At 43.9% G+C, this 22,218-nt stretch overlaps 1 protein-coding gene and 2 long non-coding RNA genes across 3 annotated transcripts in view; 2 read left to right on the forward strand and 1 right to left on the reverse strand.

The window, feature by feature from the left end:
* CFAP46 (cilia and flagella associated protein 46) overlaps window positions 1-22,218 on the forward strand; it is a 1,487,057-nt gene that overhangs the window by 1,035,153 nt on the left and 429,686 nt on the right. The window contains exons 47-48 of the mRNA XM_078643461.1: window positions 2,056-2,153; window positions 19,871-19,947. Coding sequence (XP_078499587.1) covers window positions 2,056-2,153; window positions 19,871-19,947 — 175 coding nt within the window. The remainder of the gene's footprint in view (window positions 1-2,055; window positions 2,154-19,870; window positions 19,948-22,218) is intronic.
* Window positions 9,755-11,119, reverse strand: LOC144755024 (uncharacterized). The gene is made up of 3 exons (XR_013594825.1): window positions 11,014-11,119; window positions 10,790-10,898; window positions 9,755-9,838 (listed from the first exon to the last, which is right to left on the reverse strand). It is a non-coding gene; the product is annotated as an uncharacterized LOC144755024 (long non-coding RNA).
* Window positions 11,645-13,009, forward strand: LOC144755022 (uncharacterized). The gene is made up of 3 exons (XR_013594824.1): window positions 11,645-11,750; window positions 11,866-11,974; window positions 12,926-13,009. It is a non-coding gene; the product is annotated as an uncharacterized LOC144755022 (long non-coding RNA).

A 22,218-nucleotide genomic window follows, 5' to 3' on the forward strand; every position in this document is an offset into this window, starting at 1 on the left:
TAGAATGAAAGGGCGTAAAAGAAGGGCAATAGGAATAAAAATCTGGGAGCCGGTAGAGCGATGGATGGAGGGGGAAGTAGGGCAGTAGCTTATTTATTCATCTCTCTGAGTCATTATTTACAGTGTTGCCCTTTCAATGTATAACTCTGATTGGAAAACTGTTATTTCTCTTTTTCATGCAATGTTTGTTTTATATATGAAATTTTCTCTGCTGTTTTTCTTTTATGTTGTTTTCTTCAGTACTAAACATGCTTGTAACCTGATCAACTCGCAATGAAAAACAATAAAATCAATAAAAAATAAAAAAAATTAAAAAAGGAAACAAATCAAAACACTACTTGGTGATGCACAAATGAAAAATATTCAATGAAACCTGATCGCCACACATTATCATATCTACGCTATGTAGTTTTTATCATTATATCTGCATGCCTATAAAAATGTTGTGCCCATTTCAATGGAAAGTGTGCTATCTGTAAATGATGTTGTGGTATCACACCATGCTTTAGTAATCTATTTGCAAAAGAGTGCTCTAATAATATTCGACACTAGCTACGTACTACATCCTTACCTCTCTTTGCTGAATATATTTGGTACACTTCTTTGAGTGGCACTTGGATCTTTCACAATCCCTATAACTTCATGAATGTAAAATTGATAGCAGCACACCCTCTCTGAAAATTGTTCCAGCACCATTGCCTGTGGTCGTGACTTATTTTCACATTAGCCAATCTAACATCCTACAATCATTCCTTGCCCACCCTCAACCCTTGCAAGGCTCCATCAGCTCCACCCCAAAAGGCATTTACAATTTTACATTAATTATACCCAGGAACATCGTGTGGACTATCAGGTTTTTGTGGGGTTTCCTGCTATGTGCTATGTGGATGTGAATGCCAGCTTTCACAAAGCACCACTGCCTTGATCATCAGGTCCAGCGGGAAGGGCATGTTGCCCATTCGATCCTGCAAGGCTTTTGGTCTAAGCTCACCCCACACACCCCCTACCTGGGAAAGTACTGCTTTGGTATCTATTCTACGGTGAAGAATCTGTGGTTAAAATGTCCATTAGAAGAAGAAGGTACTCACTGAATTCCCACCTCCCCATTCTCTGGAGTTGCCTTCTCTTAACCTCTAAAAACCGTTCCAACTAGATATCAGCACACAGACACCACCAGTTGTTCAGGATCTGCACCTGAGCGCACGGACATGAAATTAAACCTGTGTCCACATGCGGAAGTGGCACATATATGTGACTTAATTCCATCTCTTCCGGGTGGCACAAAGTCCTTCTGGAGTCGCACTTCGCTCCTTATATTCATACAGGAGCATTGCTAGAAAAAAATCCTGGATTCAGTCTGGCGACTGGAACTGTTCTAAGGTGATGAATATGTGGTAGATTGATAGAAATAGCGTTGCTGATGGTAAGTAACGTCGTCGCTTTATCTTTAGTGCTATTTTAATTATTTAGCCTGTTTCCACTATTGCAATGCTTCTGCTTCACACATCTCCCCAGTGAAAATGCTTGCCTGCTGTTGTGCCTACTGCACAATAATTAATAATTTCCCTTACCCTAACCATGTGTGACCACTTGTGTATGTATGCAGAATAATGCTCCCTCATTTCACTTTATAGTTGTCTCATTAGAGAACCCAGGACGCAGTCTAGTAATCTTCGCATTGTTCACTACCCCGGTCCTTCATATAATAAGACTGATTAATTGATGTTTCTAGTACATTTTCAGTGGCAGTGATCAGTATTTCCTTATTGCACCTTCCCTTTGGAGTGCTTATATTGTTTTCACACCGTCTTATACGCGCCTTGCAAAACTCTATAATCAATAAACAGCCGTGATATTTTTCCTGCAAAATTCAAAAGTAATCAAAAGAATCAAGAGAAGACTACCTTGAAAGAAAAAGGTTATTAATTGCAAAACTTGCTTTACTGTAAAAAATGATCCCGTTTACTTAAGTTGTACCTTTGTGCCACATTTATTGTTGAGAACGTATTATTGATCTGTAAACGATTGACACAAAACTAACTCTTCTTTTTATAGGCGTGGGAAAATCTTATTATTCAACCACAGCATCTCAACATAGTGAATGAATTGCCACCAAACTTTAATGTAATTATCATACAGCACTCGGAAGACAGGTATTTTATATATTTCTTAAATCGTGCACTAATGCACATCGATGTTTGTAGATATTGAACAGCCATTAGCAGTGAATTATATCCTTGCACTGTTTTCTGCGGACGTTGTTACTAGATACCCATTGTGCTGTATATCATCCGGGGTGGAGGGGCTGGAGAGGGGCGGTAAGGAAGTTTAAAAAAGAAAAAAAACACTTACCTGATGCCGCACCTCTCCTCCGTGTCTACGTCTCTTCCCTGGGGCTGGTACAGGAAGTGTCCAGGCTCCCATGAGCCAATCGCAACACTGCAATGCAGGATTTAGATTGGTCTGAGCACCGTGGTTTGACACTCAACCAGAGATTTGGAGCCTGGGCATGTTCTCCACTCAGGCTATAATGCAGCCTGCGTGAAGAACATGCAAAGTGCGCATGAATGTTTGGCCGGCCCGAGAGTGCCGGCCTAACATTCATGCGAACTTGGAGTGGGCAAACCACTCCACCCCCTGCTCCTCTGTCTTTGGAGCAGCCCTGCCCGCCTGCAAACCGGCCGCAGCAGGAAAACATAAAATGATAATAACCTTGAGTTATTTTCATTTTGTGTTTCTGATAGATACATCTGCCAGTGGATTTCTCACCTTGTGAATATCCCCCTGTGCAGCAGCCAATCGGAAACTTTTGTAGCTCTGCATGCCGGCGAGGTCATGGACGATGTCACAGAGGGTACGACTCCACTCGCGACCCCGCTGACGTCACTGGATCCATAATAGGGCCTCGTCGGCGTGATGACGTCAGTTCCCTTTTTTCCGCGCCGTCGACGCCAACGGTTTCTTGGGACTCTCCGTAGTAACATTGTTATTATAGTTGTTCTTGTCTGTTCTTCTCGTTTCCTTTCGAAGATGTCTGGGAGAAAATCTGGTTTCAAGCTCTGCAGGGAGTGTGGGAAGCAGATGTCCATCACTGATCCGCACGAGGACTGCGTATGGTGCTTGTCTTCCGATCACGACGTCGATGGATGTGCGTGTTGCAGGAAGATGACCTCTAAGGCATTAAAGGAAAGGGAAGCTAAGTTATTTATTGCTAAAATGAAGAAGAGTACGAAGGCGAGTAAAAGAAGATCGAGGTCGAGATCTCGTTCCGAGTCCAGGTCGGCTCGAAGTCGGCGTCGGGACATTCGAAGTCGAAGAGACATAAGAGAAAGAAGCACTCTTCAAGGCGTCACTCTGATAAGGAACCGGCGCCAAAGTCGTCTTCTCCTCGACGTCGCAGTAGTGATGTCGATTCTTCTCATTCAAAACCGGTCTCACCAGAGAAGGAAGTATCTCCTGAAGTCAAAGTCTCTCGATCACCGACGCCGGCTCCATCGGATTTGGTCCATTCTTCAGATCCGGGTGAAGCCGAGCCAGAGCAAGAAGATCAGGAGCAGCCTGAAGAGTTTCCTTTGTCGGCGCCGACGGGCCCGACTCCAGGTACACCGGCTCCAGACCAAGACCCATCACACTATCTAAACGCAATGTATGGTGTCTTTGCAAGGGCTATGTACCCCACTGGTGCGCCTGCGGGCCCCATGGGTCCTTTTGCCTTTAATTTGGTGTCCCTCAGGCATATGCAAAAACAACTGGTGATGGACAGAATGCAGAACAATGTCATACATTCACCAGAGTACAGAGATCTGGGCCTAAATCCATCGTTTTTTTGCTCACCATGTCATTCCAGTTTGGACCCAGCCATATGCAAATCAGTCTTGACCCTCTGCCCCATGGGAACAGTCCAGCCCGAACTGCCAAGCCAGGTCCTCCCTGGACTGGAAACAAGCATCCAAGGACCGGTTTCGGGCTCTCAGCTTTTTGGACTGGAAACAAGCATCCAAGGACTCAGGCATATGCCCAGGCTCCATTTATGCCCTTTCTTCCAGCGACGCCGTGCTGGAATTATCCGGCGCCGAGGGCTCCTGCGCCGTACCGAGAATCTCCGACCCCGTATCGAGAATCTCCGGTGCCGTATCGAGAATCTCCGGTGCTGCCTGTTCGTCCTCGTTCGGCGCAAGCGGTGCCGTCTGATCCGCATTCGACGCTGGTTCCGAATCCGATTGAGTCGTTTGTGGATCCATCGACTCCGGTCCCGAGGATCCGCTCCAGGAGGGAGGCCCAAAGAGTTGTGGAAGAGGCACGCTATCAGAAGGACATGGAGGAAGGTGAACTTCCTGATTCTGAGGACTATTTTGCGGAATTAAAAGATGCAAGTAGTCTTGATGTCTCCCCTGAGTGGGATTTTTCTCCTGGTTCAAATGCTCCTTCTAAGGAGGTAGTCCCAAAAAGCAGCAGAGTTATTGGACATTAATCTTCCAACCACTGAATTTTAAGTCCAATCTATTGACTCAAACGTTGCATTCTCCATCCTCTGTGACTGAGCCTTTGTTACCATTTAATGAGGCAATTCTGGAGCCGGTGTTGGAGGTTTGGAAAAAACCTTTGTCTGCACCTGCAGTCTCTAGGACTGTGGCACGGAGATATAGAGTGGCACCGGAGGATCCAGAATTTTTGTCAGCTCACCCTTCACCTGAGAGCCTTGTGGTTCAGGCGGCTTGCTCAAAGACGTTTTCAGGAGCTTTTCCACAGGTTCCAGCTGACAAGAAGTCAAAAAGGATTGACCAGTCCGCTAAGAAGGTGTTCTCATCAGCAAGCATGGCACTGAAGTCATCAAATGCAACTTGCTTGATGGGAAGGTATATCCATGCCTTAATGGATTCCTCTAAACAGTTGCTGCTAAAACTGTCTGATGATGGCAGGAAGAACTGTCAGGAGGTTTTGGATGATACCCAAGCTGCTGCGCGCCTGGTCATTCAAAGTGGCCTGGATACAACGGACTCGGTGGCTAGAATTATGGGCTCTGCAGTGGCAACGAGAAGGGGAGCTTGGTTGAAGTCTTCAGACTTTTCTCAAGATGTGCAGGCTACTTTGTTGGACTTACCATTTGACGGTATGGGTCTGTTTGGTAAGAAGGCTGATGCCGCACTTGAAAGATTCAAAGATAGTAAGGCCACGGCAAGATCACTTGGCTTGCAGCCCCAGTCCAGAGGATCCTTTCGTAAATACAGAGGATTCAGGAAGTCATCCTTTCGTTCGCAAGGGCAGCCTCATCAGCAGCAACAGCAGCAGCAACAAAATACGCTGCATAAGTCTTATAGAGGACGAAACAGAGGTCGTCCACGAGGTCGCCAACCCTCTTCCTCCTCTTCCTCTACCTCTCTTCCTATCGCCGCAGCAAAGCAGCCCTAGATTCCCCATTCCCAGTCATGTTGGTCCTGTTGGGGGTCGGCTTACCCATTTTCTGCGGGATTGGGAATCGGTCACTACAGACCAATGGGTTCTCAATCTTGTGGCAAATGGGTATGCTCTTCCCTTCAGGGAATTCCCTCCAACTTACCCTCCTTGTCAAGGGGCTTGCTCAGAGGAACATCTCCGTCTCCTTCAGGAGGAGGTTCTGACCTTGTTAAATAAAGGCGCGATAGAGGTGGTTCCAGAGCAGGAAAGGGGTCAGGGATGTTACTCCCGGTATTTCCTGATTCCCAAGAAGGATGGCAGGCTTCGCCCAATCCTGGATCTCAGGATCTTGAATCTTTATCTGAAACAAGAGAAGTTCAAAATGCTTACCCTTGCGCAGGTTCTTCCGGCGCTGCTGGAAGAAGACTGGATGGTGTCGCTCGACTTATAGGATGCGTATTTTCATATCCCGATCCTGGAGTCGCACAGGAAGTATCTCCGTTTTACGGTGGGGTCGCAACACTACCAGTTTGCAGTCCTTCCGTTTGGTCTTACTACTGCGCCTCGAGTCTTCACCAAGGTGATGGCAGTAGTGGCAGCTCATCTCAGGAGGTTGGGGATTCCTGTATTCCCCTATCTGGACGACTGGCTGATCAAAGCAGAGTCTCCAGAGAAGGTGCTCCATCATCTGCAAGAGACAACTCAGTTGTTGTACAGGTTGGGTTTTTCGCTAAATATACCCAAGTCTCATCTGGTGCCCTCACAGCGCAACCTGTTTATAGGGGCAGTACTGGACACTACTGTTTGTCGGGCATTCCCTCCTCCTCAAAGGATTCTCGACATTCAGGAAATTATTCCTTTGTTTTATAATGGAGCGGTCGTTCCAGTCCTGAAGGTCCTTCGCCTGCTCGGTCTGTTTGCTTCCTGCATTCTGCTGGTCAACCATGCACGCTGGCACATGAGGGTGCTCCAGTGGTGCCTCCGCAGGCAGTGGTATCAGCACAACGGAGATCTCAGGGAGTCTGTGAGGATCTCCAGAGAAACTGCAGTGGATCTGTCTTGGTGGAGCGTGGAGGGCAATCTGTCTCAAGGAAAGCCCTTTCATCTGCCTCCATCGGTTGCCACAGTGATCATGGATACCTCCACTCTAGGGTAGGGTGCTCATCTGGGGGATCTGGAGATCAAGGGTCTTTGGTCTCCAGAGGAAAGGTTGCTTCACATCAACCTTCTGGAATTGAGGGCAATTCGTTTGGCACTCAAGGCCTTTCTCCCTTCCCTTCGCGGTCAGTCGGATCAGGTCCTGACGGACAACACGACCGCGATGTGGTATGTCAACAAGCAGGGAGGAGTGGGGTCGCATCTTCTCTGCAGAGAAGCTCTGCGTCTCTGGTCCTGGGTTCAGGACCACCAGATTTGTCTGATGGCAAATCATCTGGCCGGAGTTCTGAACGTTCGCGCAGACAGTCTCAGTCGGCAGTTCTCAGCCAACCACGAGTGGAGGCTTCACCCAGAGGTGGTTCGTCACGTCTTCCGGACGTGGGGAACTCCTCAGGTGGACCTGTTTGCCACTCACGAGAACGCTCACTGCCCCTCATTCTGCAGTCTGCAGTATCCGTTGTAGGGAGCTTTGGGGGACGCGTTTCAGTTGAGTTGGGGCTCACAACTCCTTTACGCGTTTCCTCCCATACCCTTGATTCCTTGGGTTCTGAGGAAGATTCGCCAAAACCGGGCCCAAGGTATATTGGTCGCCCCGGATTGGCCAAGAAGGGTGTGGTACACAGATCTTCTCCACCTCTCCTCGTGCCCGCCGCTCCGTCTCCCTCTCAGGGCAGATCTCCTCTCTCAGATGGAGGGGCAGGTTCTACACCCCCACTTCCAGACCTTACACCTTCATGTCTGGAGATTGAACGGAGCAACCTGAAATCCTTTTCTCTCCCCCCTGATGTGGTGGATGTAATTCTTTCGGCCAGGCGTCTTTCCACCAAGTCAATCTATTCCTATAGGTGGTCTAAATTTGTTTCCTGGTGTGGAGAGAAATCTTTTGACCCCGTGAGAGCTCGTTTGTCTAACATACTTCAGTTTGCTCTTTCTTTGGCCCAGCAGGGTTTTGCTGTGGCGACTGTAAAGGGTTATTTATCGGCCTTGTTGGCTTTCCTTTGTTTGCCGGACCTGCCGTCATTATTTAAGTCACCTATTGTATTACGTTTTATAAAAGGTCTTACCAACAAATTCCCTCCAACTCAATTTATTGTGCCTCAATTGGACTTGAATCTTGTCTTGACCTACTTGATGGGTTCACCCTTTGAACCTTTACACAAGTGTCCCAAGAGACTTCTGTCTTTTAAGACGGTCTTCCTTGTTGAAATTACCTCGGCAAGGAGGGTAAGTGAGCTTCAAGCTCTTAGTTCGAAACCCCCATTCCTGACCATTCATGCTGAGAGAATGGTACTTAGGACCAGGGCTGCTTTTCTGCCTAAGGTGGTAACTCCCTTCCATCTGGGGCAATCCATTACCCTTCCTACCTTTTATCCTCCCCTCCACCCTTCCAAGGAGGAGGAGCGGCTTCACCGCATAGACCCTAAGAGGGCAGTGAGTTTTTACCTCGATAGAACTAAGGACTATCATGTGGACGACCAACTTTTTGTTGGATTTGCTGGCTGCAAGAAGGGGAAAGCAGTGCACAAGCGCACGCTATCGAGATGGATTATTCTGTGTATAAAGATCTGCTACGCCCTGGCTGTTAAGGAACCTCCAGAGGGTATAAGGGCTCATTCTACTAGAGCAAAGTCATCAACATCTGCTTTGGCTAGAGGTGTACCTGTAGAGGATATTGGTAGAGCCGCAACTTGGGCCTCCCTCCACACTTTTGCGAAGCATTACTGCTTGGATACTGAGGTGAGGAGGGACGGCCACTTTGCACGCTCTGTCCTCCAGAATTTCTTGGTATAGCAGAGTGGACACCCTCCTTCGGAGTGGGGACTGCTGTGGGATTCTATTCTCAAGGTGAGGAATCCACTGGCAGAAGAACAAGTTACTTACCTTTGGTAACACTTTTTCTGGTAGATACAGTATCTGCCTGTGGATTCCTCACTGACCCTCCCGCCTCCCCGTTGTCCACTCTTCTATACCTGCTATGTGTATATTTGAATGTATTTTAAATGGATGTATTATATATTCATGCATATTGCATTGTTTTCACACTATGTGTGTTGGTTTGAATACTGTGTACTATGTATACTTTTACTGTTTATGTCGGTCTGTCTGTGTGCCTCGGGGGCACGGAAAAAAGGTCGGAACTGACGTCATCATGCCGACGAGGCTGCGCAGGGGGATATTCACAAGGTGAGGAATCCACAGGCAGATACTGTATCTACCAGAAAAAGCGTTACCGAAGGTAAGTAACTTGTTCTTCCGTTCTTTCACTGCTTCAAAGCAGTGGGGCAAAGCTCCTCCTCCTTATGGCTGCTTCCCTATTAGAGGTTCTACATTGATGTACATCCTCAGAAGTTTCAAGAATCTTGTTTTCATGTGCTGGATGTGGCACAATTCATCTTGCCTCACTGAGGAAGATTCCAATAATGTTAACGGTCACTGTGATCAGTCTTTCCTTCAACCATCCTGCACTTCCAGATGATTGACATGGAATAAGCTTCATGCATTTTTTTAAGATAACACCAACATCTGCCACAAGTTGTGTATCCTACCTCTCACAACACATCATAGGAACATTCTCCAACAGCATTCCACCATTTACCTAATCCATAACACCATCTGCATACACAGTCAATGTTGTGTTTAGACTCTTTCTATTCTCGAAGTACCTTTGTTTAGAAAAAAGAGAACTTTAACCCAGTCCTTCTAGTTAAATGTACCCAGATTTTGCACCACTGTTCCACTCGCCATCAGAATTATTCCATCCTATCAGATCCTCAAGAATACAGTGGAAGAATGCTGCTAGAGCAACACTTTTCTGCATGTCATAAGAAGATTAATCAAGGTGAAACTTTTAGGAGATATCCACATTAATCAACCGAAAGTGATACCTGACCAGGAATTCAGTAAAAGTGTACAGCGTTCCACTGCCTTTTGGCTAGGTTCACTCTATAGAAATACCATGTACGTACATACATACATTCTTGTATCACTAATGTTTTAACACTGTTGTCCTCCCTCTACTGATGTCAGTTGTTAATTCATGGTGCAGATTGAAGTCCAGCTCCTCTTGCAGAACTCTGCATCTGGCTTCACTGGTGCCACTTTATTCACCTTCCTACATATATCATTTTTTTGTGTTCTTGGGGGCGCACCAAAAATAGAAGTCCAAAGTATAATAAGTAGAAAAATTTCCTTTATTTATTTTTGTCCATTAAAATACACATCATCAGTAAAAATACCACGAATTCAGCCAACGCGTTTCACTCCCTACCAAGGAGTTTCTTCAGGGCTGAAAAAACAATAAAAAACAAATACTCCCATCAGTTTCCTGCATTGCAAAGTATTTGTACCTTCATCATTTCATAATACATCAAAGAGAATCTATATAAGTTTTATATAAATTTTATGTACAACACTTGTTACTCAAACGTAGGTAAATATACAGTCACCAGGTAATCACCAAAAAAAAATATATATATGATAATAACGGGAAAGACTGATAAACAGATATTGTTGGGTGTATGACAAGACACACAATTTTCACCCTATTTTTTCAGTTTTTTTTGTTTTTTTCACTTCTCAACTCTAAACGGTTAACCACCCAAGAAGGGGGGAGAGGGTGACATGGAAGACCGTGAAGAAGAGAACAGACAACATTGGAAAAATGACTTGTTATGCTAATGTAAGCCTACAGAGGTGTATACGCCTCTACCACCCAGGCCCCATGAAAAAAAGGGGAGGCGATTGTCACACAGTAGCTAAAAAATCACACAAATATCAAAAAATTATTACAATAATATAAACATAAAAACCATTAAAACCACTACTTCGCATTTGTGGTTAGAAATAGGTTCCACTAGTGGAGGCTGCAAACAGGTACATCACAAATCTATCACAGCTTAGATCCAAAATGAGTTATATTTTGCCCAAAGCAAATAGTAAACACAGTTCTAAGGAAAGGAAGAGAGAAACACTCTCACGTATTCCTGACTTAATACATAATTTCTGATTTCGCTTTCTCAGATTCACATCCTAGTATTACCCTCATGGTTGTGGTTCACAAAAATATACTCACATCAGTACAACATAGTACATCTTCCTCTCCACTGTTTCCATTTGATTATAACTTTGATTTGGAGCAACCATTTCAGAGAATATTGGGACTGATTTTAAACATGAAACCCCCATGCGTCAATTTTGGCGGAAACAAATAGATTTTTTTAAAAACTATAATTCTTACCACTACAGTTCTTTTTGGTGTGTTATATTACAGGAATTTCCACTATTAGTACGCTAATTCTTTCTTTTGGTCGTTTTTTCTTTGTTTCTTTGTTCACCCAGACATAGTTCTATACAATAAAGAAAAAGATTATTTTAGACTGTCTGCATATATGTATATTTTGTTTGTGTTTGTGTTTGTAAGGGTTTTTAGAGATATATTCTCGTTTTTTCTTTTTCGCATACCTTATAGAGCTGTGGTTCCTGTTGTCCCTTATCTCTTATCTCATTGTCTACTGCCCATAAGTCAATTCGGGTAATCCACTGTCGTTTTGGATCAAGGTTTCTTTCGGTGCTAGGTAAAGGAGAGGGCAAATTGTGAATCTGTACCCATAGTCATGTCTATAAAGCTGTTTAACATAACTACTCGGGCCCCATTCCGGTTTTGAAGCCACACAAATGCCAGGTCAAACCCGCCCAGATTCCCAAATAACGGGCAGTTGTTTACATATAGGTAGCGCCCGGGGCATTTAGCCGTGCTATCCATGCTAGGATCGCCTCCCCATTGCACTCTCGAACAGCCCATAAAAAACAGGTGGGAAAGCGTCCCGCCCATTTTGCTAGACTCCGTACCCCACCATTAGTTAAAAAGTAGCCAGTGCAATGGGGAGGCGATCCTAGCATGGATAGCACGGCTAAATGCCCCGGGCGCTACCTATATGTAAACAACTGCCCGTTATTTGGGAATCTGGGCGGGTTTGACCTGGCATTTGTGTGGCTTCAAAACCGGAATGGGGCCCGAGTAGTTATGTTAAACAGCTTTATAGACATGACTATGGGTACAGATTCACAATTTGCCCTCTCCTTTACCTAGCACCGAAAGAAACCTTGATCCAAAACGACAGTGGATTACCCGAATTGACTTATGGGCAGTAGACAATGAGATAAGAGATAAGGGACAACAGGAACCACAGCTCTATAAGGTATGCGAAAAAGAAAAAACGAGAATATATCTCTAAAAACCCTTACAAACACAAACACAAACAAAATATACATATATGCAGACAGTCTAAAATAATCTTTTTCTTTATTGTATAGAACTATGTCTGGGTGAACAAAGAAACAAAGAAAAAACGACCAAAAGAAAGAATTAGCGTACTAATAGTGGAAATTCCTGTAATATAACACACCAAAAAGAACTGTAGTGGTAAGAATTATAGTTTTTAAAAAAATCTATTTGTTTCCGCCAAAATTGACGCATGGGGGTTTCATGTTTAAAATCAGTCCCAATATTCTCTGAAATGGTTGCTCCAAATCAAAGTTATAATCAAATGGAAACAGTGGAGAGGAAGATGTACTATGTTGTACTGATGTGAGTATATTTTTGTGAACCACAACCATGAGGGTAATACTAGGATGTGAATCTGAGAAAGCGAAATAAGAAATTATGTATTAAGTCAGGAATACGTGAGAGTGTTTCTCTCTTCCTTTCCTTAGAACTGTGTTTACTATTTGCTTTGGGCAAAATATAACTCATTTTGGATCTAAGCTGTGATAGATTTGTGATGTACCTGTTTGCAGCCTCCACTAGTGGAACCTATTTCTAACCACAAATACGAAGTAGTGGTTTTAATGGTTTTTATGTTTATATTATTGTAATAATTTTTTGATATTTGTGTGATTTTTTAGCTACTGTGTGACAATCGCCTCCCCTTTTTTTCATGGGGCCTGGGTGGTAGAGGCGTATACACCTCTGTAGGCTTACATTAGCATAACAAGTCATTTTTCCAATGTTGTCTGTTCTCTTCTTCACGGTCTTCCATGTCACCCTCTCCCCCCTTCTTGGGTGGTTAACCGTTTAGAGTTGAGAAGTGAAAAAACCAAAAAAAACTGAAAAAATAGGGTGAAAATTGTGTGTCTTGTCATACACCCAACAATATCTGTTTATCAGTCTTTCCCGTTATTATCATAGATATATATTTTTTTGGTGATTACCTGGTGACTGTATATTTACCTACGTTTGAGTAACAAGTGTTGTACATAAAATTTATATAAAACTTATATAGATTCTCTTTGATGTATTATGAAATGATGAAGGTACAAATACTTTGCAATGCAGGAAACTGATGGGAGTATTTGTTTTTTATTGTTTTTTCAGCCCTGAAGAAACTCCTTGGTAGGGAGTGAAACGCGTTGGCTGAATTCGTGGTATTTTTACTGATGATGTGTATTTTAATGGACAAAAATAAATAAAGGAAATTTTTCTACTTATTATACTTTGGACTTCTATTTTTGGTGCGCCCCCAAGAACACAAAAAAATGATTTAATTGATCTGGAGAACACAGCGACGCCAAACAGCAGCTGGTGTCGGGGTTGGCAGCACAGAGAAAAAAGATATTTGGAAACACTGATTTATTGGAACTGGAGTTTAGGTGCGGCAATTTAAGGTCCGCTGCTGCTTTTTTATAAACATTCACCTTCCTACATATACCCTCCTGTTAAAGGGGCTTTCTGCATGTGAGTGTAGTCACCACAAGTTTGATAAGCAATATAACATGCTCCCCTTAAAATCTTATCTGAATGTGTTTGTACCTCTTTCTTTTTAAATTTCAACTTGCTCTGTTTTCCTGAAATGTTGCGGCAATTATTGGTTTAACTGTGCTAGGTAGTATTGTCCTGTACGGTTTTGTTGCCTTCCATCCTCAGTGCCCAGTCAACAGTATTCTTTACAGGTGGCTATAAAGCTGGTCTCTATGGACCCCAGGGAGCAGTAATGTGCCAGTGGGTGTAGTGCTGAATTCATCTTCTAGGTGTCCTTGATTTGCAAATGTGTAAACATATGGAAACGGTAATTGCCTTTAGCATTATTGCTGATCAATTGTATAGATGACAGATACTGCAGTTACTAGGAATATGAGCACCCCATAAAGGTCGTGCATGTATTTTTTGTTGCTTACACTGTGAATTTAGGGGTGTACTTAATTGCAGCTTGACACACACCCTCTAGTCACATCTCCTTGCGTGGAAACCACATTTACAATTCAAGCTCTATTTACTGTGATAGTATGTCTCTTCAGTGGGGTAATTTCACCAGGTCAGGCCTCAGAAGTTGTATCACTTGCCTTTGGCCTCATGATGAATTTACAGGAAGTCATGTCACTAAACCCTCCATCTTCATGCCGTCAAAGTAAATGACATTATGAAGCTTATGTTTAAGTTTAAGTTTATTAGCATAGTTAATTAAAACCATTGCAAAAATAGCACTGCAAAATTCATACAACATGATTAAAATCGTTAAAATGCTAAAGTAGAAAATACATTGTAATAAAACATGATTAGATTATGGTATTTGGACCAGTCAATGGGTCACAAGATGCTGTAGATTTTGTTTGATTTGGAAATCTGGGCTGCGGCCATGCATGCTCTGTTATCCTAGAGAGATAGTCTCTCATTGTAATAAAACACGATTGAATTATGCTGATTGGAACAGTCAATGGATCACAAGATACTGTAAAAATTTGTTTGATTTGAAAATCTGGGCTGCGGCCGTGCATGCTCAGTTATCCAAGCGAGATTGTCTCTGCTTGTTACAATTAAGTTCCCACCGCTGCTCCTAATCCACGTCCATTAGCTGTTTCACAATGTTGGGCTGTGAGAGCAGTCTTTAGCAGCATTTCTTTGTTCGGCCGTCCTCAGAAATGTTACCAGTCTATAGTTTAATTGAGTGTTTGCCGGATTTAAGCAGGCCAGCACTGCTTGCCTTCTGGTGCGGATACCTTTCTGTTTAAATGAGTCTTTTAGAAATTGTGTCCGTGCTTGGTGCAGTTCATCACATAGGCAAATTAAGTGGAGAATATCACCATTCTTGTTGTTACACAGCCTGCAAGTATCTTGGCCTTTGGTCCTCAACCATGGTGGTAGATGTTGGGTACATGGAAGGATCCCCAGTCTGTACCTTAGGAAATTCATTTTTATCACCCTAGGGTAGGCCTGATTGAAATATGGTTGTGGGGTGAGTGATTTATAAGAGCTGAGGGTCATCCAGGCATGTGATCTTTTCAAGAAGGCTGCCTTGTCTTCCAATAAGGAGGATAGTTTTATGTTTTTCCAGACCAGTTTTTTAAAATTAAGTTGGCCGAGTTGCGCCTCCCATAGACCAGGCAATTTGGTGGATAGTTTCTTGCTTGGGAAAACTCCCTGTGTTGTATGTCATGCCACAACAGATAGTTAAGCGTGTTTGAATTGTCCGTACTTATCTTATGCCAACATATGATATATGCACCATATCTAGCTAAGACTTGTTGTTGAAGGCCAAACTCCAGCCTTATTTGTGCTGCTGACGTGTAAGACGGAAGACAAAGCATAGTTCTGTAAGCTTTGACCAACGTCCTATCCAGCTCTTTAGCATCTCTTCCCCGCATTGCCTCGCTGCCGTAAGTTATCGAAGGGAGAAGTTTAGCCTGCACTACCTTCAATAGGGGAATCAATGTCGGTCCCATCAATTTGTTTGCAAGATTTTTCATCGTTAAGGCAGTTAGCAGACCTTTCCTTTTTATTTCCTCTTTTTGGCACCAAAAGGACCCTTCCTTGTCAAATACAACCCCTAGATACTTATACTCCTTGGCATGGTCGATTTTAGTGCCGCCAAGGAACCGATGCTTATGTATGCTCTTTTTGCTGTTGATTGACATTGTCTTTGTTTTGGACAAGTTTATTTTTAAGTTATTTTCTATTGTGTAGTTCTGTATTTCAGTTAGTAGGTGTTGAAGGCCAACATAGGTATGACTTAGCAAAACTACATCATCTGCATACATGAGATTGGTTAGAGTTTGCCCTCCCAACCTGGGAGCATGGGAGTTGCAGGCATCCAGCCGATTAGGAAGGTCAGCCATAAATAAATTAAACAGGGTTGGGGCAAGCACACAGCCTTGCTTCAGTCCTTTTGTAGTTGGTACTTTCGAGGAAAGATGAGTCGCTCCACCTAGTTTCACCTGTACCCAGGTGTCCGTATGTAGGAGCATCAGCATGTTTAAAATAGACTGGGGAATACCCCATCGTGCCAATTTCTCCCATAGTCTGCCTCTCTCGATGTTGTCAAAAGCAGCACTAAAATCAATATAACATAGGTATAATGGTAAGTTGGAGGTTTTTGCTGCATCAATTATTAAAGAAATTGCAAGGATATTTGTAGCTGTGCTGGTCGCTTTACTGAAACCGGTCTGATTCAGTGGTATCATCTAATTCGTCTCTGCCCAGAGTATGAGCTCCTCTAGAATAATCCCTGCAAAGTACTTTGCTTCGTTGTCAATTAGCGCAACTAGGCGATAGTTGTTGAGCTCAGCCTTGTCACCTTTTTTTGTGAATTGGGACTATTGTTGAGCCCTTCCAGCAGTAGCGGATGCTGGCTTTTGAAAGGGGTGGGGCGTAAAGGTCACCTTTGACTGTTACCGAGTGAGCAAAGCGGGTGACACCAACGGACCGAAGTGGGTTTCAGACTAAAGGACACTGTCTCCACATTCAGCAGGCAGGCACATGTATGCAGATGGGCTTTACAATAACATAATTCCAAAACATGATTCTGAAGGGGTAAGCCAGCAAATGTAATCACGGTGTTAAACAACATAAGTAAATGATGGATCGTATTTGTCATAATTTAGCCAGTTAAGAGTGCATACAACCCTAGATTGAAATGCAGAAAGGCTTTCCAGGTCTCTAAATTGAAATGAACTCTTCATCTCATCTAATTTCCTTCAACATTGGTTCATTTTTTTAAATATTTCTCTTGGCACCAAACATCTCTGGTAAAGAACGAAATCCTGAAACTCGGTCAGCCATAAACTTTTTGTTATTGTTCTTGCACATTATTTTTGTTTCCTTTCGGTCACTCACTCCATAACGTCGAATTTTAATTCAGATTGCCATACGATAGTTTTATTTCCATACATGAAGTAATTGGTGAAAAAATGTGAACATGTTGCGAAGAAATTTCTCATGGGACCAGTTTCACACACTGTTTTTTTTTTCTTAAAGGGCAGTCCAACTTAGCTGTTTTTTCAACTATTTGCAGCAAGCACACGCATCTCACATTTTGGCTATTTAATCTGACAAAATAAGACCACGGTGTACTACTCTAGTACGGCGGCCGCAGGCACCTTATTTGTTTGCAGCGTCACAGAAGAGAAGTAAAGTAAGCACAGCCACGGTGTACAATATCTCGCACTCTCGGTCTCGGACCAGGGGGAGACAAGCAGCAGTGCCAGTGTGCAAGTCTGTGAGTGAGAGTGTAAAGTCAGACACGCATCATGATGTAGCACCAGTGATTAGGTCGGGAGTCCTGGAGACTTTCGGACTGTATTTGCAAAGCAGCAGCAAATGCAGTTTCAAGATATAAGAGCCACTGCGCTGCCAGTGACTGCCGCCTACTACGTAATACCACTGTATGTATTAAGAAACGATCACCATTATTCATGCGCCAGCGCCGCCGCCATTGCATGTTCGAAACAATTATAAAATAACAGAACAACTGAGACCTGACTGAGACTGTGTAGTAGTTAACAACAACTTAAAAATAAAAAACTTACGTTATATACTGCTGTGCAGTCACTAACGTCCTGACCCTGACTCCTGACTCAACAAGTGCAACACAGAGTGAGAGAGAGATTGAAGAAGACTCTCTCTGACACACACACGCGGGTGGCACGACTCGAGCTCTCGAGACCTCGACTCTAGTCTCGTGACTGACTAGTCTGTGTGTTGGTGGCACAGCGCGCCAGGCGCGGTGACGTGCCGACAGAGCATAGAAATGGCCAACCACCACTGCATGGCTCGCATAAGCCACAGTGTGATTGGCCATACAAGTGCGTGAATGCCACCCCCACGCGTGGCACCATCCAGCAGGCTGCCTGGGGAGCAGTGACTGCTCTCAGCAATCCTTAGCAGCGCCAGTGCGCCAGGATTGGCTAAGAGCAGGGTTACTGCCTGCCCATAATCAGACCCGGGAGCCCGGGTCCCTGCACTCAGAGTCACAATAGGGGAGGGAGGGGGGCAGGTACTGTACCGTGTGCGCATGCGCGGGCCAGTACTAAAAATACCTAGCCCAAAAATCGGCATGCGCACATTGAAGCTGGCTGCGTTGTTTGTGCCTGGCCTGTCATCAATCACTGCCGCAGCCCCGCCCCCACACCTTCCGCGATGTCAGGCTTGTCCTGGGCCGGGCCGAAGCTCTCTGACTCGTCTCTGAGCTGCTGCAGACAGTGAGCTCACAGATTAGAAGATCCTCGAGAGATCAATGTTTTATTATTATGAATCCTGCCTAATTACTGGCGTGACGGTCGTCCATGGGTAGTGGGGCAACGCCCCAACGCCCCCAATGGACGCACCGCCACTGCCTTCCAGGCATCTGGTATTCTATTTTGCAGCCTAATTTCCAAAAACAGAGGTTGTAGAATATCTGCCCATTCTTTGCACTTCGCTTTGAACAAGGCTGGTGGTATGCCATTTAGTTCCGGGGCACCTTCTTTCCTCCCTTTGGCAATCTGTTTTTGTATTTGGAGGGACTGCGGATGGTTTGTTATGCCCAGTGGTTTGCTCCCTATGGCAGGACATTGCTGCACCCTTAACTCAAGTATACTAGCTACAGCTGTTCCTTTTGAGTGCCATCTATTGTTCATTCATTCTCCTGCGTTTTCCGTACGGTTGTTAAAGTGGCTAGTAAGATATTTTATCGAGGTTCCTTCTGAGATATGGGACCTGATGTCCTCAAATTTTGGCCGCAATATCCCATTCGCAGTTTTCCAAAAACGGGCACTATCATTGCTGTTTATATTATATAAGAGTTTTCCCCATATTTCGTTCTCACAGTCTTTCTTGATGTTTCATTTTATTTTTTTTAGGGCTGCCCTCTGTTGATACAGGGATGCTCGTGCATGGACATTTTCTGGCGAACTTCTCAGCCTACGCAGGCTTGAATTTATTGATCTTTTCAATGTCTTGAGCTGTACTCTCTGCTTTTTCTGTATTTTGTTTTCCCCCCTTTTCCCTGCAAGTTAACTTTAGTGGGGGGGGGGGGGGAGAGGGGGTACCTGCAAGCTTTTGTGGCAGTATGGTTGTGAAGTGCTCGCAGTGAGCTATTGAATCAGCTGTGCTCAGAGTTTGCAAATTGAAGAGGTTTATTGCGGCTTCCGACAGCAAATTAGAGTTGTACACTGTGCATTTAATCCTTTTTTGATCTTGGGTGTGAATGGGCCCCAGGGATATATCTGGCCTGATTGAAGTAGGTACAGTAGCTGTTAACTGAATTTCCTGGGGACGATGGTCACTATCACCCTTATCCCCCACTCTGAACCCAAGGATGTAAGGGAACAGTTCGAGACTAGCAAAAGTATAATCCAGAAAAGAGCTTGCAGACATGGAATAGAAGGATTCGACTGGGGGACAGTCTTCCGGAAATCTTCCGTTCAATGCTCGGAGATTATGATGTTCTAGATTGTCAAGAAAGCGGCTACGGTGGTCTTTCTTCTTTACATGCAATGGATCCGATTGTTTAGGAATATTAAAAATTCTGGTTGGAGCTGCTACCTCCTCCCCTTCTGCCGAGCCAAGGAGATGTTGGTTTAGGTCCCCTGACAAAATGAATATTGGGTTTTCCATCTCTGCTGAAGCTTATGAGCCTGATAAATCACAGGAAGGGCTCAAGCATACTTCAGTTATTGTAAAGCTAATTAGTGTCCTAAAAACCAAAATGGAAATCTGATCTCTGGGTAGTAAAGTGTTCAGCATTTTCTTTTCAAAAACAAATAGTCTGGTGACAAAAATATCTTTGTTCTTACAAAAAAACAAAATACAAAATTGTAATTAAAAAATTCAAACATTAGTGACAGAATGAATCAAATCCGGATTCAGGAAAACAATTTCCCCCAATTTGCAGGGAGAAAAACATCCACTTTACAAGTTTGTGATCCTAATATGCAGGCTTTTCCCTCAACTCAAAAAATGTTTATGTCCTATCTGTTATTTGAATAGCTCATTTTAAAACAAATGATATTAAAAGTGCTTGTAATCAAATCAAATTTCATATAGTGTTTTTTTAATTCTTATTCATAGATCCGTTTTGTACGGAGCTGTACTTGAGAAATCGAAATCAGATGGTATCCAAAAAGGCAAATCAAGTCAACAAGACAGTGAGTACTCAACCTGAACTCCTATACCAACTTGCAATGCTTTGTGTATAAATGTGATGTATTTTTCCTTTTATGATCTTAAAAACTCCTCTGCATATTTTTCTTCACAAGTTGTTTAAGATATTATCTACTATATTTGCGATGTATCACGTTCTAGACTCTGTACTCCCTGCTACTGCTGTAATGTTGGATGCAGCTAAAGCATTCAACTCCATAGAATGGAGTTATATGTTTCAGATCCTGAAGTGCATGGGTTTTCCTGAGATTTTTATTGGGTGGGTGCGTTTGTTATACACAGACCGCTCAGCATGGGTTTTATTGGGTGGTCGAACCTCACACCCATTTCAGATTGGGAGAGGTACCAGGCATGGTACCTCTCCCAATCCTTATCACCACTGCTGTTCTCTATTATCCCGGAGCCCCTTGCTTGCATAATAGTCAGAGGCATAGAGAGACTACTCTTAATTTTATGCACCGCCAAGTTGACATATCTCTCTATGCTGATGACATGGTGCTCTTTATCAGGGAGCCTCGGCGTATCTGGCACCCGTGCTGCTCGAAATTAGGTTCGGTCTTTTCTCGGGTCTGGCTATTAACTGGGATAAATCTGTGATCATACCTCTGACCACGATCACGAGCCCTCCTAGTATGGAGTATTCGCTGATGTGGTCTACTGACCCAGTTTTGTATCTGGGAATCTGGGTGCATCGCAACTCCGAGCTCGTGGTCAAAGAAAATTATGGGAGGGCCTGTGTTGCCCTGGAGCAACAAGTGGACAGATGGATGGCGTTGCCATTATTGTTAGCGGATCGCATCTCCATCATAAAAATTATAGTATTACCACGCATTTTATATCTCTTCTTCAGCATCCCTATAACATTGACCAAACATTTTTTTAACACAGTACGAACCTCATTAGTCCGCTTAATTTGGGTAGGCAAAGAACCCTGGGTGAGATGGAACACACGTACGCTAGATTATACCAAAGGGGGGGTTTGCATACCAGATCTATATATATATTATGTTTGCGCCCAGGCACAATACGCACATTACTGGTACAACCCCCACGGCTTCACTCCTCATGTGACTGTGGAAGATGGAGATGCACACCTGATCCTGTTAAATTGCATACTTACACATTTGCAGAGAAGCACGCCAAAGCATGAAATAAGTGCGATAGGCACCTCCATTGCTGCATGGCAGTCCATTGGTAAACTTGCGGTGAAGCTCCAGATTTATGCTCCGGTGCTGCCTCTGGTACACCATGCAGTGCTCTTGGTAATGCAGGAGAAACGCCTGAAGCATTCTTTAAGAGAGGCCGGTATTGATAAAATGCAAGACATTTACCCCAACGGGAGTTTCATCACACCTTAGGAGCTTAAATACATTCTTAACCCAACGCTATTATTTCAATTCACTCTACACAGATTGAAGCTCGCTATAAAAGCACCTTATAATACATTTCCTGATGAACAACCCTCCTTGCAACTGCCACTAATCACGCCTACCCGTCGCAAGCTAGTCACTAAGTAGTATAGAGTAGTATAGGGTAGTGCGATACGAGAAGGTCAACGGTCTCGATAAAGGCCTCGCATGCTGGAATGATAGACTCACACCTCCTCTAATACAAACAGAATGGGAGCATGTCTGTAACCTCACTAACACTCTCACGCCCGAGGGTAATCTGCGTATTATCCATTTTAAATACATTCACCAAGTCTACCACACACCCCTTAAACTACACAGGTTTGGCCTCCGGGACACCAGCAACTGCAAGCGATGTGCCCAGCTAGACGCAGATTTCTGGCACCTGGCTTGGGAATGCAGACTAGTGTTTAGCTATTGGGAAGAAGTAGTGCGGCGCATACAGTCTATGACCGAAGTCCCTCTGCTATGTACACCAAAGATCTGTTTGTTATGCTACTTACCACAGCTGAAAGGGACTGTGGGCAGATTTGCCAGAATTGCACTGCTGATGGCAAAACGCTGGATGGCATTGACATGGGAGAGTACTCTAGCCCCACATCCGGACCGCTGGATTAAGGATCTGGTGTACTGAAAAGAAAACCTCAAACTTTATGCGGGAGAACTTCCTTCATCTTCCAAACCCAAGGACATTTGGGAACCTTTGCATCAATATCTGCGATCACAAGCCCAAGTAGGGTCAATAAATGATGAACATTGATTTTAATGTGTATATATACTCCATGGTACGACAATGTCAATGTACATTACTAGTAACCCATGACAGGATACGTTGAGTGGCTGGTC

This window comes from Lissotriton helveticus, chromosome 5_1 (genome assembly GCF_964261635.1).
Source record: "Lissotriton helveticus chromosome 5_1, aLisHel1.1, whole genome shotgun sequence".
In the NCBI taxonomy this organism is placed as follows: domain Eukaryota; kingdom Metazoa; phylum Chordata; class Amphibia; order Caudata; family Salamandridae; genus Lissotriton; species Lissotriton helveticus.